General features: G+C 35.5%; 1 protein-coding gene across 3 annotated transcripts in view; it reads right to left on the minus strand.

The window, feature by feature from the left end:
• Positions 1 to 6488: 6488 nt before the first annotated feature.
• Positions 6489 to 23817, minus strand: part of LOC129928426 (uncharacterized) — a 40059-nt gene continuing 22730 nt past the window's right edge. For 2 of the 3 annotated variants that reach the window (XM_056042771.1, XM_056042770.1), the window contains 6 exons: positions 23501 to 23662; positions 20023 to 20312; positions 17824 to 17928; positions 16341 to 16499; positions 9856 to 10070; positions 6489 to 8754 (listed from right to left, as the gene is read on the minus strand). In XM_056042771.1, coding sequence (XP_055898746.1) covers positions 8610 to 8754; positions 9856 to 10070; positions 16341 to 16499; positions 17824 to 17928; positions 20023 to 20312; positions 23501 to 23588 — 1002 coding nt within the window. In that variant the 5' untranslated portion in view covers positions 23589 to 23662 and the 3' untranslated portion in view covers positions 6489 to 8609. The remainder of the gene's footprint in view (positions 8755 to 9855; positions 10071 to 16340; positions 16500 to 17823; positions 17929 to 20022; positions 20313 to 23500; positions 23663 to 23817) is intronic. The other variant, XM_056042772.1, reaches the window with a different exon arrangement.

Consider the following 23817-nt stretch of genomic DNA (forward strand, 5'->3'; position numbering starts at 1 on the left):
TTCAAAAGCATTTTTACATAAATTCGTTCCTTATATCTGTGAATTTAGAATTCCTGACGTACATTCTTTAATTAGACAATACCCGAAAGGTTACCCATCTCTCTATTCCTAGGTCCAAAACTCTAATTCAACTCTTCACAAAGATAGTTTTATACTTTAACACATGAACATACTAATTATAGTCCATTAATTTCATATTTTAATCAAATTAACATTCAAATTTGTTTTTCTAAAGCATTTTTCATACATTCGTTCGCTAAAGCTGCGAAGCCGTGTTGAGATATATTCTGATAGTTTCATTCTGGAATCGAGTACATCTAATAAAAAAAGGTCACGCATGCACAGAGCGAAGCCTTCACACACGCGCAGAATGAACTCTTTCCAAGATTAGTCTAGATCTAGATCTATGTCTAACTAAAGGTCTACTTTATACTTTAACACATGAACATACACATTTGGTCTATTCATTTAAAATTTTAATCAAATATATGTAGGCCTACAAGCAAATGTTTTTATATGAAAAAAAATGGATTTAAGTCGATTAGACATGTCTTATTATCTCTGTGAGTGGACGACTTTGAGGGCCAAAAAAAATTCTAATTTTGGTCATATTAGGTCATATTGGATCATATTATGTCATATCACATTAGGTCACTCGCAGAGTGTAATTAGAAATCGATTACAAGGTGGCTGCGTGTTATTGTGGTATGACCTTTCAAAACGGTGGAACTGAGTTCGAGCCTTGGTCGCTGTCCTTTGCCAAAATAAAATAAGTTGCCCAAATAGAATAATTTGGCCATTAGAATAAGTTGGCGAAATGCAATACATTGACCAATAATAATAAGTTGGCGTATAGAATACGTTGACTAATAAGAATAAGTTGGCCAAATAGAAAAAGTTGGCCAAATAGAATAAGTTGGCCATTAGAATAAGTTGGCCAAATGCAATACGTTGACCAATAAGAATAAGTTGGCCAAATAGAAAACGTTGGCCAAATAGAAAAAGTTGGCCAAAAATAATAAGTTGGTCAAATAGAATAAGTTGGCCATATAGAATAAGTTGGCCAAATAGAATAAGTTGGCTAAATAGAATAAGTTGGCCAAATAGAATAAGTTGGCCAAATAGAAAACATTGGCCAAATAGAAAAAGTTGGCCAAAAATAATAAGTTGGTCAAATAGAATAAGTTGGCCATATAGAATAAGTTGGCCAAATAGAATAAGTTGGCTAAATAGAATAAGTTGGCCAAATAGAATAAGTTGGCCAAATAGAAAACGTTGGCCAAATAGAAAAAGTTTGCCAAAAATAATAATTTGGTCAAATAGAATAAGTTGGCCATATAGAATAAGTTGGCCAAATAGAATAAGTTGGCTAAATAGAATAAGTTGGCCAAATAGAATAAGTTGGCCAAATAGAAAAAGTTGGTCTAATAGAATAAGTTGGCCAAGTATAATAAGTTGGCCAAATAGAAAAAGTTGGCCAAATAGAATAAGTTGGCCAAATAGAAAAAGTTGGCCTAATTGAAAATGTTTGCCAAAAGAATAAGGTAGGCAAACTAAATGTGATTCAACAGAATAGTTTGGACTCGTAAAATAAGTTGACCAAAATCAAGGTGATAAAATGTAATGTGGCCAATTAGAATATGGCGGCTAGATCGAATAAAAAATTTAACTAGAATTAGGTGATTGAATACACAAAGTTAATGGACTCATTACATTTCCAAACCAAGCAAGCTCTCGGAGCTCAGACATCGAGTCTGAAGTTTGCTGAAAGCTACCTCGATAGTGACTCGTGTAGACAGAAATAGGATTGTGCAGACTTAATCGATGAATGAAAATTGTAGAACTTTACCCGCCCTATACATTATGGGTTCATTTTTTAAATTATGTTGAGATTGATGTTTCTCAGTGAGATCTTTTATATAGGATGTCGTCACGATGCGTGAGAAAAAATGGCAATTGAGGTGCAGCTTTTTCTAGCATGTTAACCCTATACTCTTAACCGAACAATTCGTGTATGTATGTTTATGTATGTATATATTGAAAACGGCTCTAACAATTTTTTTATTTAAATGTTTACATGAGAACAAATTCTCGACTCGTTAGCCACATCACGGAAACTCGAGGTCGACCGTTAAACTAGTTTAAACAGGTTTCATTGTCGTAAAATTAATTTTGACTACACATATTTTAGGAATGAAAATGTTTCGAATGACGTCAAAGGACAACCTTGACACCGCTTACGTCACTAGGGCACACAGAAAGAAAGGAAAAAAAAAACTTGACACCACTTACGTCACTAGGGCACACAGAAAGAAAGGAAAAAAAAACTTGACACCGCTTACGTCACTAGGGCACACAGAAAGAAAGGAAAAAAAAAACTTGACACCACTTACGTCACTAGGGCACACAGAAAGAAAGGAAAAAAAAAACTTGACACCGCTTACGTCACTAGGGCACACAGAAAGAAAGGAAAAAAAAAACTTGACACCGCTTACGTCACTAGGGCACACAGAAAGAAAGGAAAAAAAAAACTTGACACCGCTTACGTCACTAGGGCACACAGAAAGAAAGGAAAAAAAAAACTTGACACCGCTTACGTCACTAGGGCACACAGAAAGAAAGGAAAAAAAAAACTTGACACCGCTTACGTCACTAGGGCACACAGAAAGAAAGGAAAAAAAACTTGACACCGCTTACGTCACTAGGGCACACAGAAAGAAAGGAAAAAAAAAACTTGACACCGCTTACGTCACTAGGGCACACAGAAAGAAAGGAAAAAAAAAACTTGACACCGCTTACGTCACTAGGGCACACAGAAAGAAAGGAAAAAAAAACTTGACACCGCTTACGTCACTAGGGCACACAGAAAGAAAGGAAAAAAAAACTTGACACCACTTACGTCACTAGTTTACAACAGTACACTAAAACATTTCTTTGCAGACATGAACATGTTTTAATGAATCCATTGGCCTAATTAAACCTTTGCGCATCATCTTATTGTAGGCTCTATTGGCCATTTCAACAAAGTGAAAGCCACCTTTACGGCTCTCCGCAACTAAAGTGTAAACAATTTATAAATCACGCAAGACACAATAACCATAAACAGGCCTGGGTAAATAAATTTTATTTCATTTTTTTTTCTCCCTAATAAATCAATCTACATAAGTGTTTGTAGGAGTTGTGATTCCTTAATAGAACCTAAATTGAAAGCAACACATATTTATACGTTGCAGTGTAATTTTTTAATTGTCAATACACTTTTAAGTGGCCTCCGATTGGGGAGAAGCCGCTAATAGTTATTTATCGTCTGCCTGTAATGGAAAGATCATGATAGACATAAGGTGGCAAGACCGAACCATAAAATAGCGATGTTTTAATGAATTTTGATATGGGCAGTACAGAGGGAATGCTTATAGTTCGGCAGTTATGCTGGGCAGGGAACGTATCCTGTATGCGGGACGAACTTGTGCAAGAGGCAATCTTTTTGGTGAGCTAAAAGGTGCCAAGAAACTCTTTAGAGGCCAGCTTTGGCACCAACTTACTTTAGCTGAAATAGAAGAGAGCACCTGGTTGCAGGCGGCTTCGGAACTAGACAGCTGGAGGTCACTTACAAAGGCCGCGGGATATACATTTATGACCAAAAGTAAATCCAGTGCCGAGGACAGTCATAGATGGCAAAAATAAGAATCTATATCGACTAGCGTCAGGCAATGATAATGTCTTCGCTGTGCGTTGCAAAATATGTAGGTCAAAGATGGGAATGCGGAGGCGCGGTGGCTGAGCGGTACAGCGCTTGAACCGGTGGTTCCGGGTTCGAATTCTGGTGAAGACTTGGATTTTTTAATTTCCAACCTTTGGTCCACCAAGCTCAAACGGATACCTGACTTAAGATGGGAAAAGTTAAGGCAGTTCGTCGTTGTGCTGGCCGCATGACATCCTCGTTAACCGTAGGCCACAGAAACAGATGACCTTCACGTAATCTGGCCAATAGACTACAAGGTCAGAGAGGCGAACTTTAGATGGTACTGCGCAGCCACGTAAAATTATTTTAACCATCGTCCTGCAAGCTTTGGAATAAATGCAGCAAGAAAACGAATATGTAAAGCAGTGTTTCCCAAGCTGTGTTTCGCGGAACCCTAATGTTCCTCGAGGCTTAAATAGGTGTTCCACGAACTAGGCTACTATAATATATAACTAGTAAGCCACCATGTGAATTAGTCCCTCTAAAAAGATAAGTAAATTGTCCCGCTAAGTACTTAGAATGTGCGAAGTGTAAGGAAAAAGTTTGAGAAACATTGGTCTAAATCAAAGTAAAAAAAAAATATAGTCAGCGTCTCCTTTGTTCTTTTGCAAGGAAATTTCTTTATGTCAAACAAAAATGTTTCTGCATAAAACAATTAAAGTGAAAAGTTCCCATTTTAGACCTTACGTTCTAAAGGGCAGATGATGTAAAGGTCATCTGTTTCTGTGGCCCACAGTTAAGGAGGGTGTCATGTGGCCAGCACAACCGCCTTTGCTTTCCCCAATTAAACTCAGGTACCCATTAGAGCTGGGTGGACTCAGAGACGCCAAAAGATCTCGGAATTAAAAATCTAAGCCTTCACCAGGGTGATGATTCGATCCCGGGAACTCGGTACGGAAGCCAAGCGCTTTACCTATCAGCCACCGCGCCTCCGTAAAACTGGTACATAAAACAAATATTTTATGTAGTAAAAAAAAAAAAAAAAAAATTGATGACGTTGCAATAACATGTGAAACAATTTTGAAATAATAAATCTCGCATACAAATTAATTCGCTCACCGACACAGTCTTCTTTGTACCGTAAATGAATAAGTTCTAAGTGGATTATTTAAAATATCAATTATCATCCGTCAATTTTAGAGAGAAAACAGATTGTCGAAAACAATAATAATTAAGGAAGCAAACTCAGAATGCGGTAAGAATTACGGGATTATATCCCTTTGATTAATGGTGTGTAGTTGATATGAGGTTTCGAACAATACTGTCTCATATTTCAAAGAATAACAAAATACATGTAAAGACGCGCTTGGAGAGTTTTGCCAATGCAAAAACTTCAATATAAAAAGATGATAAGCCTTGTGTGGTGGATTTGCCGATAAGAGTTTTAAACTCATACACTCTAAGTGCGTTTGGGAGTGCCTAGTATGTAGAGCTAAATGTGTACTATACAATATTATTTTTGGTAGAAATAGAGGTGGAGATTATTATGTTTAAAACACAAGAAGAAGCACTGGTAGCCAAGGAAGAAGTGGAACTGTAATGATAGGCGACTTAATATTGAACGCCAAAGAGTAAAAGTCAAATCTTACTTAAAGCCCTGGTCTCCTCCTGGGATGGAGAAAAGATGTCACTTAACTGTGAGAGACGGTGTACTGGGTTATTGAAGTCTGTTGTGCATATTAATACCTTCAGCTGATTAAAATAGTACATATATGCATGTTTTTCGTATTTTCTAAATGAACACCAGTTTACACTTGTGTCAGTGTATCTATTGCACTTCAGACTTTGCTTTCTCTCAGTAGACAACCCGAGTGACTTTGGCTACCGAAGTCTTCAAGTTGACAGTGGAAACGTATCACAGCACTATTTTAATCAGCTGAAGGTACTAATATGCACATACTTTAATGACCCAGTAGACTTGGCTAGGCCGTCACTCGCAATTAGGCCACATCATTTCTCCACCCCACGAGGAGACTATGATTTGACATGACACGCCTTGGTGCTTTCCCTTCAGTTTGCACCATTGTCAATACGACAGTCGGTGATGTCCAGACCAAGGTTCTCCAGCACGGTGAGAAGAGCCCCTGACAAACCATCTCCTGTTGCGTTTTCAACATCTACAAATTCAATGAAGTGTTCTCCACTTTAACGTCTGTATCTGATACGCCCACAAAACGCAATGGAAGGGACATCTGCTCCTTGATTGATTTTATGAATAACTTTCCCTTTTACTGCTGATCCCATCAGGTCCATAAGCTCGTTTTCAATTATTTGCCCTAATATATGGTAGTGAGTTACGGAGTTCTTAATTAGTCGAAGATGGTTGAGTCCAATTTGGCCAGCATCTCAACCAAGCCTAAAACTGACCGTTGTTTGGTGCATAAATTTGATCTGTTCTCCCGCGAAATGTGTGTTGTTCAGACTACGCGCCTACGCAGTATTTCCTTTTTGTAACTTGTTCTAGCATTCTGTTATCCCTTGTGCTACCATTGGACAGAGCTACATCCAACCACGCTGACACACACTGAACGTGATTCACAAAAACATCAAGATGCTACCAGTCACAGTAACCCAGGGGCGTAACTAGGGATTTGGGGGCCCCGGGGGGGATTGACCTCTTTGGGGGCCCCTTGCATTTTGACATTCGACAAATGACATGAGATAATGTACGTAAAAAATATATAAGCCCAAAATCAAATTGGTTAAGTATATCAGTAAACTTAACAAAAAATAATCATTAAGACTCTTTTAATGAATAATACCGTTGTTTATTAGTTAAACAATGCACAAGTGACAAATCTCAATTCATATCGCTTCACGTGTCCACTACTATTTTTAATTTACATAAACGATTTACCAAATTGCATTACTTCAGGAACAAAAGTCAGATTATTCGCAGACGATTGCATAATATATAGAACAATAAAAACAACTAAAGATACAGAAATTTTACAAAGAGAATTAGATGAATTACAGAAATGTGAATCAAATTGGAGCATGTCTTTCCACCCAGAAAAATGTCAGTTCTTAAGAGTAACAAAAAAAAAAACTAAAACAAATTAATTCCACTTATCTTATTCATGGCAAACCAGTAACACAGACTAAAAACGCAAAATACCTAGGTGTTATAATAAATGAAAAACTGTCATGGAATCCCCATATTGATAAAACTATCAAATAATCAAACAAAGCATTAGGATTTATTAAAAGAAATTTATATACGTCAAATAAGAACATAAAACTAAAATGTAATTTAGCCTTGGTCAGTGACGTAACAAGGTACCCGAGGGCCCAGGTTCAAGAATATGTTGGTTGCCTCCACCCCCCCTCCTTTTTTTTTACCGATAAGCCGAATGTATTGTGTGACATAAAATGTGGAGTAGTTTGTATGTACCAGTAGGCTACATTTCCTAGGTAATAAAGTCATTAGGTTTGATTCAGTTATGTATAAAAGCAGTTCCTTTCATTACAGACTGTCCAAGCCGTTGGTACACAGACTCGAGCTGAAAACACGGGTTAACGTTTTGAAATGAATATAAAGTTGGGTGTAACATTTAGAATATTTGAAGGAATTGTTTTCTAAATCAGCTTTTACAAAAGTTCTTTTTTTTTTCTCTCCATTGTTGTCATCCACTAGGGACGCCTATGCTTCATGTGGGCCCCGATTGATCGTTAGTCATCGGCCCAAGCTAATGAATCCCTTTGCGCCTTTGTTAATATGCAACAGGCTATGGGCCCCAAATTGTCGTGGGCCCGGGTTCATTGAACCCCTTCGCGCCATGGATGCCACGCCACTGCACATACACATATTGCAATTTAAATTAATATTCTTTTAATACCTAAACACATTAATAATTAATAATTCAGTAATTAAATTATTAAATCTTGACAGATACCCAGGGGCTCTAGCCCCACCTGCCGTCCCTAAAACCCGGAGCTGCATTAATTTACTTCTCTTTAGGAGTGTGGTGGCTGAGTGGTAAAGCACTTGGCTTCAGAACCGAGGGTCCTGGGTTCCAATCTCCGTGATTACTGGAATTTTGATTATAAAGATTTTTAGGGCGCAACTGTAAATAGGTACCTGACATAGGTACAGTAGTAACATGTGCCCTTTACACTATCTCCCCATATATCCCAAGGTCTAAAAGGGATTCTTTAATTGTTTTTTTTTTAAATAGTAATAATAAAGAAGAACTTTTGAATTTTATGAAATATTTATTAACGTCAAACATAAAAGCGTTAAATGAAATAAAAAAAACAATAAATTTGCTTAGCATGAAAAATGAAATTGAGAATCACAGAAACAGGAACTTGGGAACAAAGTACAATGCAGTTAAATAAAACGGTATCTGAGGGAAGGGGCTGGTTGTATAGAATCAAGCTACACTACTGGTACTAAAACCACGTTAAACAAAGTGTTTTTTGTAAGGGAAAAAAAGGCACATTTACAGCTATATGTCTCAATACTTGAAGATTTATATCCCTTTTATATCGATCAAAATTAAATAATTGTTTGATAGCGAATTATATTTTCTTTAGGAACAAGGAATAATTGTGCAAACATTCAAACTGATCCGAGAATGGGAATAGGGAGAAATAACGTGTACAAAATTTGTACCAGACAGACAGACAGACGGAGCTAGTTTATAAAAACTTTGTAAACATAAACAGAACGGTGAAGTAACACAGGTGCTCTGTCTAAATATTTCAAACGCCTTGGCCAGAAAAGTTGCCAGAGTTTTAGATCAATGAAAATATATAATTTTTGTACACAACATTATGTGCAAATATGTGTTTTATATTATATAAAGTACATACACACACTTTCATACAACATTTAAACATAATAAATGTAAATCTAATGAGGTTAGTTAAAGTAGTTTGGTTTTTTCTGTCCCCTGTTAATGGTCACATATCGGCCATCATCCGCGTCACTGCCGGGCATGTGAAATCTGTAACGTTCGTATGAAAACAATTTGGTCGTTATGACGGACAACACTGATTGGTCAAATCTGGCGAACAAAAAAAACAAAAAAAAACATTTGCATATTAACCTCTTAGTTAAGTAATTATTTTGTAAAAGTGTGTGTGTGTGAGTGTGTGTATGCTATGAGGTGATATAAAAACTGAGGTGTATGTGTTGGGTGAATGGTTGCAGTCCATGAGTTTGAAACAAAAAGTGTTAACAAAAGTATCTGATAATATTGCAAGCCTGCAGAAACAGAATGGGTTACAATAAAAACATATATTTGCTTTCAATTTTTTAAACATTTTTCACAGACCTTTATATAGTATATATAGTTCTGTGATACTTGACTGCATGATCATATCTTATTTTATTGTACACCGACTTTACATCAAAAAAAGTTGTTTACGTCTACGATTTTCTTTGGTCAATCTAGTTAAGCATGTTTTTTAATGACTTAAATTCTGCCCAAGTCATTAGTTTTCCTGGCCGACTCGGGCAAACCAATACATGCTATAAAAAGAAAAGAAGCGTTTGTACATATGGAACAAATAATGTGCTTTTATATTTAAGTCTTTCTGAGTATTTTATTAGGTTTTGTTTTTGTATGTGAAGATTATGGTTCAGTGTTTTATGATACGATCTTACTTTATTTTCAAGTCTTATCTCCTGATGGGTTATTAAATTTAGTGATTTTACTAAAGGTATTACTCTTAGTCAAATGTCAATATTTATTTGTTATTAATGTCACTGCTCTATTTCGCGTCTGTTCCAGTTTCTTAATGTTTTCTTGAGTTGATGGGTCCCAATAAGAGGATGCATATTCTATTATTGGCCTAACCAAGGTTAAATAACATTTTAGTTTTATGTTCTTATTTGATATGAAGACATTTCATTTAATAAATCCTAATGCTTTGATTTGTTAATAGTTTTATCAGTATGGAGATTCCATAATAGTTTTTCATTCATTATAACACCTAGTTATTTGAAGTTTTTAGTTTGTGTTACTGTTGATTACTGGACAATTTAATAATGTATTTATTGTATCTATTATACATCATCTGCCCTATATATCACAAGGCCTGAAACGTTGTATGTTTATTTTATTTTCTGAAAGGGAAACTACATACTTGTATTTTATACTTACCTATGACACATGTGTATTTCTTTTTTAGGTTTGAAACAATTGAGGTGGTTTTTTGTACATCCTGGGCATATACAATCAGGTTCTAGGGCACATTTAGCCCAAGGTTCCAGTATAGTTCTAACTACAAAAGGTGTTTGTTTAAATACATTGATTCCAGCCTGGAGGGACGTATAGTTCAGGTAGGCACAAGGCTCTTCCCCAAAGTAGTCAAACGTCTAGATAGAGATAATTGCAATGTATTAAAATGACTAGAGTTAATTACTGAAATTAAATCTGTTAATACAAGAGAAACTACTTATGTCAGTAGTTCTCACAGTTTTACCATGACTCCCCTTAGTTAAAATAAAAATACTTTCGCGCCACGGGGTCTGTTACAGGACCACAAGTTCATGCCTTTTCCTGTATTCTGAATTGCTAAAATGCATTCCCCTAGCGTCTATTTTTGCAGTATTCATGTGAGTAAACGATACATATTCAACTAGCAGTACACACGGGCTATGCCTATTGATTTGTCTCAACGCTTTATTTTGTTTATTATGGCCGGAACCACCTCCATATTTTACTTAATAAACGGCCATATTTTAACGACCAACCTTACATACATTTGTAGCCCTTGCTTTAAAGAAAATTAATTTGTATGATATTTTATTAATATGGCCTCCTTCAGTCGCGAAGCGACTATGAATTATCTCTTGGAAATGAGATAAATGCCTGGGCATTAGCTGCGGTCGGAACGATGTCGCCCACACATTAGTTCCCCATTCTCCTAGCAGCTTATATATACAAAGGAGTGGCTGTGCCGATACAGTTTGGGGTCAGCGCTGTCGTAGGTTCTGCCAGGGTGTAGCACTGGGTGTAGCAAACTACCTTAGGGTCGCCAGCTCCTGATTTTTCCTCAGGACTGACTACCGAAGCCTTTCCAGTGATTCTGGTATAGCTGCAAGGCAACAGAGGTTTAAATTCAGAGTTTTCCTTCTACTAGGTGCGTAGCCAATTATGGTTAACGAGCCCCACCTATTCGAAGCTTACTGGAAAATACCGAAAATAAAATACAAAGGCTAGATAGAAAGGTTACGTTTTTTTTCGTGAATAGCAATCGAAAAATTGCAAATCAGTCAAAACCGGTCCTTAGGAGCGTCTGAGAGCTAAAAGGAACATTCCATGCGGATCTGTACGACTGTTTAAGAGATCTCTTGATCAATGGCTCAGTGGTATCTTAGAATTGTATAGTCGATTTAGACAAGGAAAGAATCGAAACTCACAGATACAAAAAGCGAAAAGACACTCGATGTATATGTAGTGTAAAAACTTTGTATTAGGGCATAGACTACATACAATCATCGTCTTGTTTTAATCAACAACTTCGTCTAGAGAGCTTGTTTTTGTTAAACAAAAGTCATCAACAGATAATCGGTACTAAATCAACTATTCTGAGAAGAGAAAATCGAGAAGAATCACGTTAGCGGAGACTCATGGAAATAAAAGAAAAACTATTTTCGACTCGATCTTTTGGTGCACGCCTCTCGTAAAAATGGTATGTTTTTAAAAGTATGGTGAGATTGAATGTGTTATTTCATAGTTGGTAATTAGGTTTGAAAAGTAGGGTTTTTTTTTTAATATGTTTTATAAAACGCAACTTTCCTGCTTACAGCATGTTTAGAGCCTTTCGATCTAATCTCTTTTGTGCAGCCTCGCCATGGCGCTCGGGCGGAAACGGTCATTAGAGGAGACGATTACATCTGAAAGGGAAGAAAAACAGAACCTACGTTGGTGTGTCTAAGGACCAAGTTTATTGCACTGGCGGGGATGGAAGAAAGCCCCAACAAACATGTCACTATCCAGTGACTATTCACACACCGTTGCTTATTTGGCTGTTTTGTTTTATGGCGGACATCTGCACTGCTGATATGGTAACGAGAGGGTATATGGGGGCGTCTCCCTGGCGTGCTGAGCCTTTGCCTCTCTTTTTATCCGAGTGTCCCGCGAAACAAGCCAACGGTAATGGGGATGTCATAATTTACATCTGCTTGGATCTTTCCCAGACAGAAGTTTGTACAGACAGGCAGATGGTGGCAAGCTTCATTAATAGGCTTAGAGTTCCAATAGTCTAAGACTCAAGACGATGGACCTCATTCACCAATCGTAAACAAACAACATTGGGTCACGTGTTTCTCTATCTCTTCTGTACAAATTACGATCCATCATGCACTCTTTTGTGCTGAAGAGAGAGGAGCCCCCACTTTGCGAGTACTGTGACTCTCGCCTCACCGTGGAACATATCCTCGTTGATTGCCCCAGATACCAGGATGTCAGGGAGAAATATTTTAGAGCCACTAACTTAAAAACACTATTCGACAATGTCGACCCTGGGAAGGTACTGGGCTTTATCCGGGAAGTCTACGAAGATCTGATTTATGAATGAACATGTACTATTTACATTAGATTTTTACCAAATTATTTACTACCTTTACTATTTTAACTGTGAATAGACCTGGATTTTAATGATTTAACTGTATAGAACTTAGCCCTTGTTATGTAGAGAGAGAGTAGTCCTTAAGGAAATGCAGGCACGACAAGGCCTAAATTGTGCCGATGTGCCTAAAATCAAAATCAAATCAAATCAAATTACGATCTAATTTTAATCAACAATGGTTATCATGTGACAGTTTTTTTTTCATTGTTTTATCAATATTATCACGTGAACATTCGTTTTGGTGAATGAAGTCCATTACGTAGAGTGACCAGTGGGGAGGAACTCGAGTCCCCATGTATGGTAATTTAAAGATTCGAACGTCATAGTCCTATATGATTTTTTGGGGGTTTATAAACCACGTGAAACATACCATGTGTAACTGTTTTGAGTTTGTATTATGTAAATAAATATAAACAAGATTACAAAGAGAGTTTGTGTTACACAAACTCAGAGGCGGCCCCCGTCGAAGTCGGATCCCGGTCGGATCTGCATATTCGCAAATAATATTCAAGAGGTGATTTAATTTTGATGTAAAATGTTTTACACGTTTCGGATGTTCCTTCAGAGTTGAAGATAATTACTTCCTAGTCCAAACCTCCCGCAGAACGACGGGGGATGGGAGCGGGCAGGGTTTGAACCCTGGGCCATCCATAAATCTGAACGACAGTCCAGCGCGCAAACCGCACGACCAGGCAGCCATCCGATGGTCAAAAGTAATAATGTTTCAAAGATTCATTTGCCGTAAATTTAAATTTAAATTTAATAAAAAAAATAGTAGATTAGTTTTAGTATATTAAAACATTACAATATTGATCAAAACGTTTGGAAATGAAAATCTACACTTTTTTTTACACTTTAAGTTTAGAAATTGAAATTCTACATCTTAATCTAGTCTATTTTAGTCGAAACTAGATCTAGAAATTCTAGATCTAGACTCTAAAATAATTTTAATTATAATATAAATCCAGATCTAGATATACTGTAATAAAAATCTACATCTAGTTTAAAAAATCTAGATTAGATCTAAATCAAGATATCATTCCTTTTTTAAACGCGAGTCACATAACGAGGCTTAATAAACATTACTATACCGAGTTCTTTTTTCATTTCATTTGAAGAATTAATTCCATATAACGTCAGAGGGAAAAAAAAACACTACGTCACACGGCCTAGCTAGACTAAAAATCGCCTTCATCTATAAGAGCCATTTATCGAGTGTTTATAGACTTTGGTGCACCGAGTGCGTTCTTTAAGCATTTCATTTAAAGAATTCATTCCATATGACGTCAAAGGAAAAAAAACACTACGTCACACGGCCTAGCTAGAATAAAAATCGCCTTCATCATTACGAGCCTTTTATCGAGTGTTCATAGACATTGGTGCACCGAGTGCGTTCTTTTAGCATTTCATTTAAAGAATTCATTCCATATGACGTCAAAGGAAAAAAAAACATTACGTCACAAGGCCTAGCTAGACTAAAAATCACCTTTATCAACACGAGCCATTTCTCGAGTGTTCATAGACATTGGTGCACCGAGTGCGTTCTTTTAGCATTTCATTTAAAGAATTCATTCCATGTGACGTCAAAGGAAAAAAAAAACACTACGTCACACGGCTTAGTTAGACTAAAATATGTTTTCATTAATACAAGCAATTTTTTCGAGGGTTAATAGACATTGGTGCACCGAGTGCGTTCTTTTAGCATTTCATTTAAAGAATTCATTCCATATGACGTCAAAGGAAAAAAAAACATTACGTCACAAGGCCTAGCTAGACTAAAAATCACCTTTATCAACACGAGCCATTTCTCGAGTGTTCATAGACATTGGTGCACCGAGTGCGTTCTTTTAGCATTTCATTTAAAGAATTCATTCCATGTGACGTCAAAGGAAAAAAAAACACTACGTCACACGGCTTAGTTAGACTAAAATATGTTTTCATTAATACAAGCAATTTTTTCGAGGGTTAATAGACATTGGTGCACCGAGTGCGTTCTTTTAACATTACATTTAAAGAGTCCATTCATATGACGTCAAAGAAAAAAAATTCCATTACCTCACAATAGACTAGTACCGGTACCAAAAAAAATGTCTTTATTTACACGAGATATTTAACGAGGGTTCATAGACATTGGTGCACTGAGTTCTAATAGATATTATTTTAAAAGGATCAAAGCCACATTGTTTTTGCGTTTTGTCTGTCAGTCGGTCTGTCCGTTATCTTGATATAAAAAAAAAACAACTAAAAGTTATTAAAAATTGATTAACCTTTATTTTACGTTTCAAAACATCGCAATAATTTTTAGGTATGAACACAATTGAAAAGTTTATATAATAGATTGTTCCGGATGTTTGTATAAATAGTAAAAGAAAAAGAGAATTTCAGATAGATGTAATACCGTTAATTAAATTTTTTGGATGGTCTCGTATAAAAATTAGATGTACTACAGCCACGTGGAGAGATTTTCATAATATTAACGATAATTAGATTTTTTAATGTTTTAGGTAGAAAGTTAAATGTACTGTAAGAGAGTAGTGAGTTAAAATATTTTTCATAAAAATCCGTAAAAACATTATTTCGTAAATGAGAAGATTATTTGTTTATTAATTAGAAGAGGGAGTTCAAACAATTATTTGGCGTTGGTAGATTTTTAAATAAATTCGGAAATTTCTGGCGACGATTTGTAAGAAACAAAATCCGGAACTTTCTTTATCGATTACAAAACTTCTATGTTATGTTTTACAAGAAAATTAAATGTCTAAAAAGTAATTTTCAGTAATCAATTCTAGTAAATTACTTTTTTTAAAAGCCTTATGCGATTTCAAACAATCATTAGGCATACTTCATGTTTTATAAAACAATATCCGGAACATTTTTACACTTAATGAAATATAAGTCAGTATAGAGATTATGATTTAGCATTAATATGCTATTTACATAAAAAACGGAACAACATATTATTGATAATGTGTTTTTGCAACGTTTAAGCATGGAAATTGATTGTAATATAAGTTAGAAGAGCAAACAAACATTTGTTGGCGTTGATTAGTTTTGCACAAAAAAATCCGGAACAATCAATTTTAGATACTTAAAACTATTGAGATGTTATGGGAGGAACATTAAAGGGTAAATCAGATTTTCAATAGCTTTTAGAGTTCTAGTTTTTTAAATCTAATCGTGACGGACAGACCGACCAACAGACAAAACGCACAAAAATAAGCTTCTTTTATTCGGATGGGGGCACTAAAAAAAAAATAAATAAAATCTGATTTTTAAAAAAAGTTTAAGGAATTGGTTTAGCACCTGATCATGTTGCGACGTTACGCTACTGCACGAAAATCGCTGCATAAAAAGTCCATTTAAAAAAATGTGCGTGATATTTACATACAAAGTGCATTATTAGCCTTTATAAACAAACAGAAATGTTTTCTTTTAATTTTAGCAGCTAGTTGACCAGAAAAAACGTCTTTAACTATTATTTGTATTTGTTGTAAACATTTCCTGTACATTTTAAAAATATATTTGACTTAGTGATACTGAAAATACACAAAAATTGTCCATCTTTGTTAGCATATTGTAACATTGCCTCCCTTACATTTACGTAATTGTTTTAGAATTGGTGTATTTTTATGAAAAAATCGCTTGCATAATTAATTTTATAAATTAAACGGTTTGCTTTTAGAAAACCAAAAGTAGCCGTTGCACCTAAACTTTTCAAGCCGGATTTAATGATGAAATAATATTTTTCATATCTCTTCTAGTTTTCGAGATCTGAGTGTGACAGACGGACAGACGGACAGACGGACAGACGGACATTTTGCACAAACCTAATAGCGGCTTTTTCCCCTTACGGGGGCCGCTAAAAATTGGTGTTTGTAATAAGTTGTTCAAAGAAATGTTTCGCGAAAAACAAACACAAATAATAATTAAAAGGTTTAGATTTATTTATATATCAGGAAACCAATGGGTGACTATAATAAAAAATCTACTTCAATACATTTTGATTACTTACTCCTTTCAATGTGGTCACAGGGATGTTGTGCATGCCTACACCTCCCCATATTTGTAGACCAAGTTTATCTCCCCTGTCTAGAAAGTCAACAATCGTGTCTTTCCAGTAGATTGAAGCGTCTTGGTACACGACTGATTTCCTCGCTTTCATCATGCAAGCCTTGAGATAAATACAGACAGTGATGTGTAAACAAAATATCTACATCTGCATTAACAGTTAAAATGTATCAGTATCTTCATACTTATTTGTCTTTAGTCTCGTTATTGCGACCTTTTTTTTCTGGATGACTCCATTTGACCTCTGTTGGGAATGACTTCTCAATGTTTTGATTTGCAAGAATGACCAGTCTGTAATGTGTATATAGAAGGCAAGTAGCCATCTAACGTGTAAGATGAGGCCATGTTATTGTCTTAAGTACTGTTTGGTCCTATATCAGATGTTGGGTGTTGGAAACTCTGGTCGTCTATCCACTTTTAGTGTGGCTTAAAGCTCTGTATATTGACTATGGCTGTATTGTCAAGAAGATAGAGAGAGTTGATATGAGTTAAGGTGAACAATTTTGGAAGTAATGCTCACTGTTTGCTCAGTATATTTCACGGTCAATAGACAACACAGTTAAAGACTTTGAATGTCACTGTTTGTAAGTTTTTCTCTTGTTAGTTCAACTAGTTGTTGTTCTTGGCCGAATTCGCCAGGGCGGGGGTGGTATCTTCAGACTGTGATGCCGAAGATTCTATAGATGTATATCTCTAGATCTAAATACTATCTTAGAGATTCAATGAATGAAAATCCTTTTAAATTAAATACAGAAATTCAATAACTTGGAATCACTGTAAATACAGAATGTACAGACATAAAACTGTATATGAAGAATAACTTTCTTTCATAATACAATAATAGAAATATTCAAGTTTACTACTAGATCTAATAAAATACAAGATTTGTCTCTACTAACTCTAACTCCAAACTAAAGACGTCAATTCTCTACAAAATTTTCATCCAGACTGACTTCCCTTTCTCGTCTTTTTCTAAATTTTGATTCCTGACTCTTGGCTTAACCAATGAAATTATTTCCTAAAACCAATCAAATAATTTTCTATCAAGTGTCATAAAATGAATGGCAGGTGCCATATCACGTCATAGGAAATTCTGAGGATGACCTTAACCTAGACTTGAGTTTATTTTAACTTGATACTTGACATAATATTTAAATTGATATATGGCAGTATATACATATATATATATATATATATATATATATATATATATATATATATATCATTCTGTCCTGTATTTATTTTAACTAATTCATATTGTTACTTTGTAGTGTACATTTAAATTTCTTATATTTCAAGCTAATGCTGCGTTCATAGAAACACCTCTGGGCGTCAATTGTCACTACAGTAATTAGTTTGTATGACCTATGAAAAGGTAATTTCAATGTAAACAATTAGTTCAATAAATGTTAGTTAAAGTGATATACCATAATCAGTACTGGCTTCCAAGCACAAAAGCCTAACTCTTTGAAGTAGCTGGGCACTTTGTCGGAAGGGAATGAGATCACTTGACATCGACACGACTTTTCAGTCTGTAAATTATGAAAATGTCACAATAATAATACTGTTTTGGGATGTTTAATATAATTTTAAAAAGGTGTTTAAAAATGGTATATGCATATTGTAGTAACCTAATGAAACACTACAAAAAGACATGTCTTGATCCTAGGCTTTATTGAACATGAATGCCAAAGCAGTTCATGATAACACAGTACACACACACACACACACACAAGCTGTCCTGGACACCGAGACATTTTGACACACATGAACATATCAGTTCATAACACACAACGAAAACATAAATACACATATTAAGTTATGTTTATGTAGTTCTTCCCTATGTAGTTTTTTTTTCATGTGTGCATATGTGTGTGTTTCTTTGTTTTTATGTTTGCGTATATTTTATGTACTTTTGTTTTCTATTGATATGTTTCTATTATTTGTTATCTTGTACTATTAATATTGACCTTCATCTATTAACGAAGATCATAGTATTCAACATGTTTGAGAAGATTTAAAGAGTGAACCTCATTTATAGTTGAATATCTGTAAATTTAGAAGATCATCGCTTAAATTATTTTCGGTGTCCTAAGATGTCCCATAACATGGCAAGATTTTTATCATAAGTTGAATCAGGTTCTTAAATTTATAACCAAATCTATTTTAAACATTAGTTTACATTTATTAAATGTAATTAAAATTCATTTTGCCATTTGTCGCCATCCAAAAATTGTAGGACCGCACCTTCAGGATTATCAAAAAAAATGTTTCTAAAATGTCGTAACATACATAGAAAATTTAGCAAACAATCTGAACAGAACAATGGAACAGAACAGTGGAACAGAACAATGGAACAGAGCAATGGAACAGAACAATGGAACAGAGCAATGGAACAGAGCAATGGAACAGAACAATGGAACAGAACAGTGGAACAGAACAATGGAACAGAATAGTGGAACAGAACAGTGGAACAGAACAATGGAACAGAACAATGGAACAGAGCAATGGAACAGAACAGTGGAACAGAACAATGGAACAGAATAGTGGAACAGAACAGTGGAACAGAAATGTCTAAAAGAACAGTGGAACAGAACAATGGAACAGAACAATGGAACAGAGCAATGGAACAGAGCAATGGAACAGAACAATGGAACAGAATAGTGGAACAGAACAGTGGAACAGAAATGTCTAAAATGTCGTAACATACATAGAAAATTTAGCAAACAATCTGAACAGAACAATGGAACAGAACAGTGGAACAGAACAATGGAACAGAACAATGGAACAGAACAGTGGAACAGAGCAATGGAACAGAACAATGGAACAGAACTGTGGAACAGAACAATGGAACAGAATAGTGGAACAGAACAGTGGAACAGAGCAATGAGAACAGTGGAACATAAAAATACATGAAATGTATAAACATAAAAATAATCATACAGATTACAGATGAAAATAAAATTAATTAAAAACAAAAACATCAGACATCGTTTTAAAAATTATGCAAAGAAAAAAAGAAGCAAATACCGAGAAAAAAAGTGACAAAACATTTTCCGAGAACCATTTCTATAACAACAATTCAGATATACATCAGCACTCTTTACAGTAAGATTTAAGATTTACATCAAATTACCGGCCGGATTTGACCCGCGGGCCTTAGTTTGGATATTACTTATTAAGTGCATTGGATTTAGATCTATATGAAACATAGCACTGTTTCCTATAACGAAAATAAAAGTAGAGGATAAAAATGGGTTTACCCGATTAGCCTACGATTCATACCAAATATTAACTATTTTGATAATGGGTTTTAGCGAGTTGTGTAAACTTTCATCTTTTAATATAGATTAATTTAGGTATTTGTTTTAAATTGTAGAGCACTCCGTATGTGGGAGGTGCATTAAACATACACTATGGTCTTCCCCATGATTTAAGAAACTTTTATGCCAAGTTTTATTAAGATATGTCAAACGGATTTAATTTCTATGCGGGACATACATACCGCTAAATACATACATACATACATACATACATACATACATACACGCACCTTACATTCAATTATATATATTAGATTGTTTTCCTATTTATCTTTTTAATTAGATCGTTGAATTAAAATTTACTTTTTGCCTCTGTTCCTGTGTCAGTCCTAGATCCAACAAAACAATACTCATGTTCTGAACTCTAGGGTAGACAACTGTGTGAAGACTGTGAACCATTGCCTGCGTCTCATCATAGTGATTACTGGACGTTGCGGTTGCGAATATGACGTCATTTTCCGGTATCAAGTATGATAAGTAAGATATAAGTTGGCGATCTTGGTCATTTAGGGTCAGTTTAGGCGACAGTAAATCTCGTATTCTTTTTTCAGGACTTTGACTTATATACTTTGAACAGTTTTTTGGACGGCAGGCTGTAACATAAGAGCTTTTTTTAGTAGAGAAATACTGAGACAATAATCAGGTTTGATACAAGAGTGTTACATCTACAAAACTGGAAAGGTTACATTTCATTGAATACTAGTCGAATATGACCAGCTGCCTGTGGGGATTACCCAATTTGTACAAGAGTTTCGCTCTTGAATAGAGATAATTGTAGGTATTTTCTTTATGTTTAACCCCCCTCCATCCCCGGTTGTAGGGGAACATTAAACATAGGCCTACACTACGGTCTCCGCCATGATCTAAGGCACATTTATGCCAAGTTTTATCAAGATCGGTCAAACGGTTTTGATTTCTATGTGGGACATACATACACGCATACATACATACATACATACATACATACATACATACATACATACATAAATCTGTGGCATTTTACGTCTCGAGAAACGATCTTTTCCCTTTGCAACTTCTTGTGTGACTAAAGAGGCCAATCCTTGATACACAGCTGCAATCGCACGTTGGGCATATGTAATCACTAGTCGCCTTTGCATTTTCACCCTTCTTTCTGCTTTTGTTGTGTATGGCATCTGCAATCAGAGACCTTTCCTTTAGTCAAGTAACATGTGGATCTATCCAGTGCTACTTTTTCCCAGTTGCTAGTGTCGATTTCGAAGAGATTCATGTCGCGTTGGCATACATCCGTATAACGTAAAAGTGGGCGACCAGCGGCTCTCCTGCCTCCTATTAGATCGCGATACAGTATGTCCAGAGGAAGTCTACCTAATGGCATTCTACAAACGTGACCAAGCCAGCCAAAACGTCTACTACTGATAACAGAGTGGATGCCCTTGCATCCTGCTCTTCGTAGCACTTGCTCATTGGTTATCTTATCTTGCCACCTTGTTTTAAAGATCCGCCTTAGGCATTGGAGGTGGAAGACATTCAGCTTTTTTTTCCTGCCATGAGTAGGTTGACCATGTTTCACTTCCGTATAGCAAGGTGCTCAACACACAGGTCCGGTAGACTAAGGCTTTAGTACTGCTAGTCAGCAATATGTTGTCCCACACTCTTTTCTGCAACCTTGACGTGGTGGCCATTGCTATGGCCATCCTGTTGTTTATGTCTTTATCCAGTGGAGTATTGTTGGATATGATGGAGCCAAGGTAACAAAAGTGATTCACAACTTCTAGTGGTTGGTCATTAATGTTTACTTGAGGTGCAGTGTTTCTGTTCTGGCAAGCAGCAGATAGTTGGTCGATCAGGGACTGAAGCTGAATATCAGAATCAGACACATTAGCTGCATCATCAGCATACAGGAGTTCCCTGATAAGTATCTTCCTAACATTGGTTTTTGCCCGCAGCCTTGATACATTAAATAGTTTTCCAGAGGATCTTGTATGGAGAAATACTCCCTCGCAGATGTTGTACGCACAATGGAATAGACAGGAGAAGAATATGCCAAAAAAAGAGTAGGTGCGAGCACACATCCCTGCTTGACACCACTGCTAACCTCAAAAGGTGCTGATTGGGCTCCATTGAATTTGACGGTACATTTCGTTTCCTCATGAAAGCACTCAATAAACTTCAGTAGTTTGGGAGGGCAACCTATTTTCCTTAGGAGTTTGAAAAGGCCACTTCTGCTGACCATGTCAAAGGCTTTAGTCAGATCAACAAAAACGATGTAAAGGGGTCTGTCTGTCTCTCTGAATTTCTCCTGCAGTATTCGTAGATAGGATATCATGTGTATAGTGGATCTACTACTTCTGAATCCACATTCTGGGTAGACTCTAGAAGCTATCACTTAGAGTCTGGATAGTGCCACTCTAGCAAAATCTTTTCAAGAGAAATACATACATACATACGCCTTACATTCTGCTTTATATATTAGATTGAGAGCTACACGCATGGAGAAACATTAACATATTTGCTTTTATGATCTTTTTAAGGGAAGTAATTAATAATAAATCAATTTCTTTTATAAGGCTTTGTAAAGGGAAGTAATTAGTGTTGTATATTTTTGCTATGAAGATCCATATTACGGAAAGTAGTTACTAAAACATTTATTTTCAACTAAGTTATATCTAATTGAATAATAGCTAATAAGTTCAGTTCTTAAAAAGATCTATTTAATTAAGAAGAAAAAATTATTGGCTACTAGTAGCTGCAAAGGAAGCATTGTTACTATTAAATCTTTTTTTTTTTTGTTATAATAGCCATTTCAGATAAAGATGAGGCACAAAACTCTCACTGGATAACAAAAAATGGACAACTCTCTCTCTCTCTCTCTCTCTCTCTTTCTCTCTCTCTCTCTCTCTCTCTCTCTCTCTATATATATATATATATATATATATATATATATATATATATATTTATAATCAATTAAGGAAAGTAATTACGGATGAATTATTTGCTCTGGACATGTTTGGTGTAAGACAGTGATGCCCAAAGTACGGCCCGCAGGCCAGAACCGGCCCGAGACGTGGCAACATCCGGCCCGCCGAAACGTCCACACAAAAAGTAGAACACCCCCCCCCCTTTTCAAAAGTTGACAATATATCTTAACTTTCTTTAGGATACCTAATTTTTCTCTGATGGATTATTATTGGTACTATGACCTTTAACGATTGCACGTTCAAGAGTTTATGAATGGAACTCTGAATATCGAAACTATCATGAAAAGTGAATGGATCTTTTTTTGTGGAAATCATATTTTTTATGTAAAGAAAGTCTGACTGTTTTAAAAACAACAAAATATACAGGGTTTTATAAAACAAATATGAAGGCCTTCTTGGTTTGAGCCGCGTATACAAGATTATTTAAACTACGCGTAGAGGTTGGAGGATCGATGGGAATATTTAACAAAAAGAGACAATGGAAGCTACATTGTTGCTAACATTTTAAGAAGAGAAATTAAGCCATTTTTAGACGCGTAAAAAATGCTAGACTTTAAATATCCTATTAATTAACGAATGTACTAGATCTAATAGTTTTAAATAGTTTCAGGTGAATTTTGATTTCATATTTTGTACCTTTTTGTTGATATGGCCCACAACACGCGTGTCGGAAGTTAAAATGGCCCCTAGGTCGAATTAGATTAAGCATCACTGCTGTAGGACAAATTTCCTTACGACAATAAATATTATTATTATTATGATTATTATGAATAATAAAACACACAAAAGATTAACTTATATTAATGCTAATATTTACATACAATTCCATATATTGTTACAATCTGCTGTAACATTGTGTGGCTTCATGTCTGTAGATCCTTGTAACATTTTGATTAATGTGGCGGTCATTGTTGTTACGAGGTCTTGTGGCTCGTCGACATTTTGTGAACCTTTTGTAAAATTTTGTAACCATATTGTGCTGGCTGTAGGGAAATGAAATCTTAGTTACATTCTGCAATATTAATCTAATAATATTCTAAGTTAATTATCAAATGCTTTATTCACAGTATATCAGACTAAATTTAAAATATGATATGCATGTTTAAAAATAATCAAAAACATGAATAATCCTTTTACT

Source organism: Biomphalaria glabrata, chromosome 9 (genome assembly GCF_947242115.1).
Source record: "Biomphalaria glabrata chromosome 9, xgBioGlab47.1, whole genome shotgun sequence".
In the NCBI taxonomy this organism is placed as follows: domain Eukaryota; kingdom Metazoa; phylum Mollusca; class Gastropoda; family Planorbidae; genus Biomphalaria; species Biomphalaria glabrata.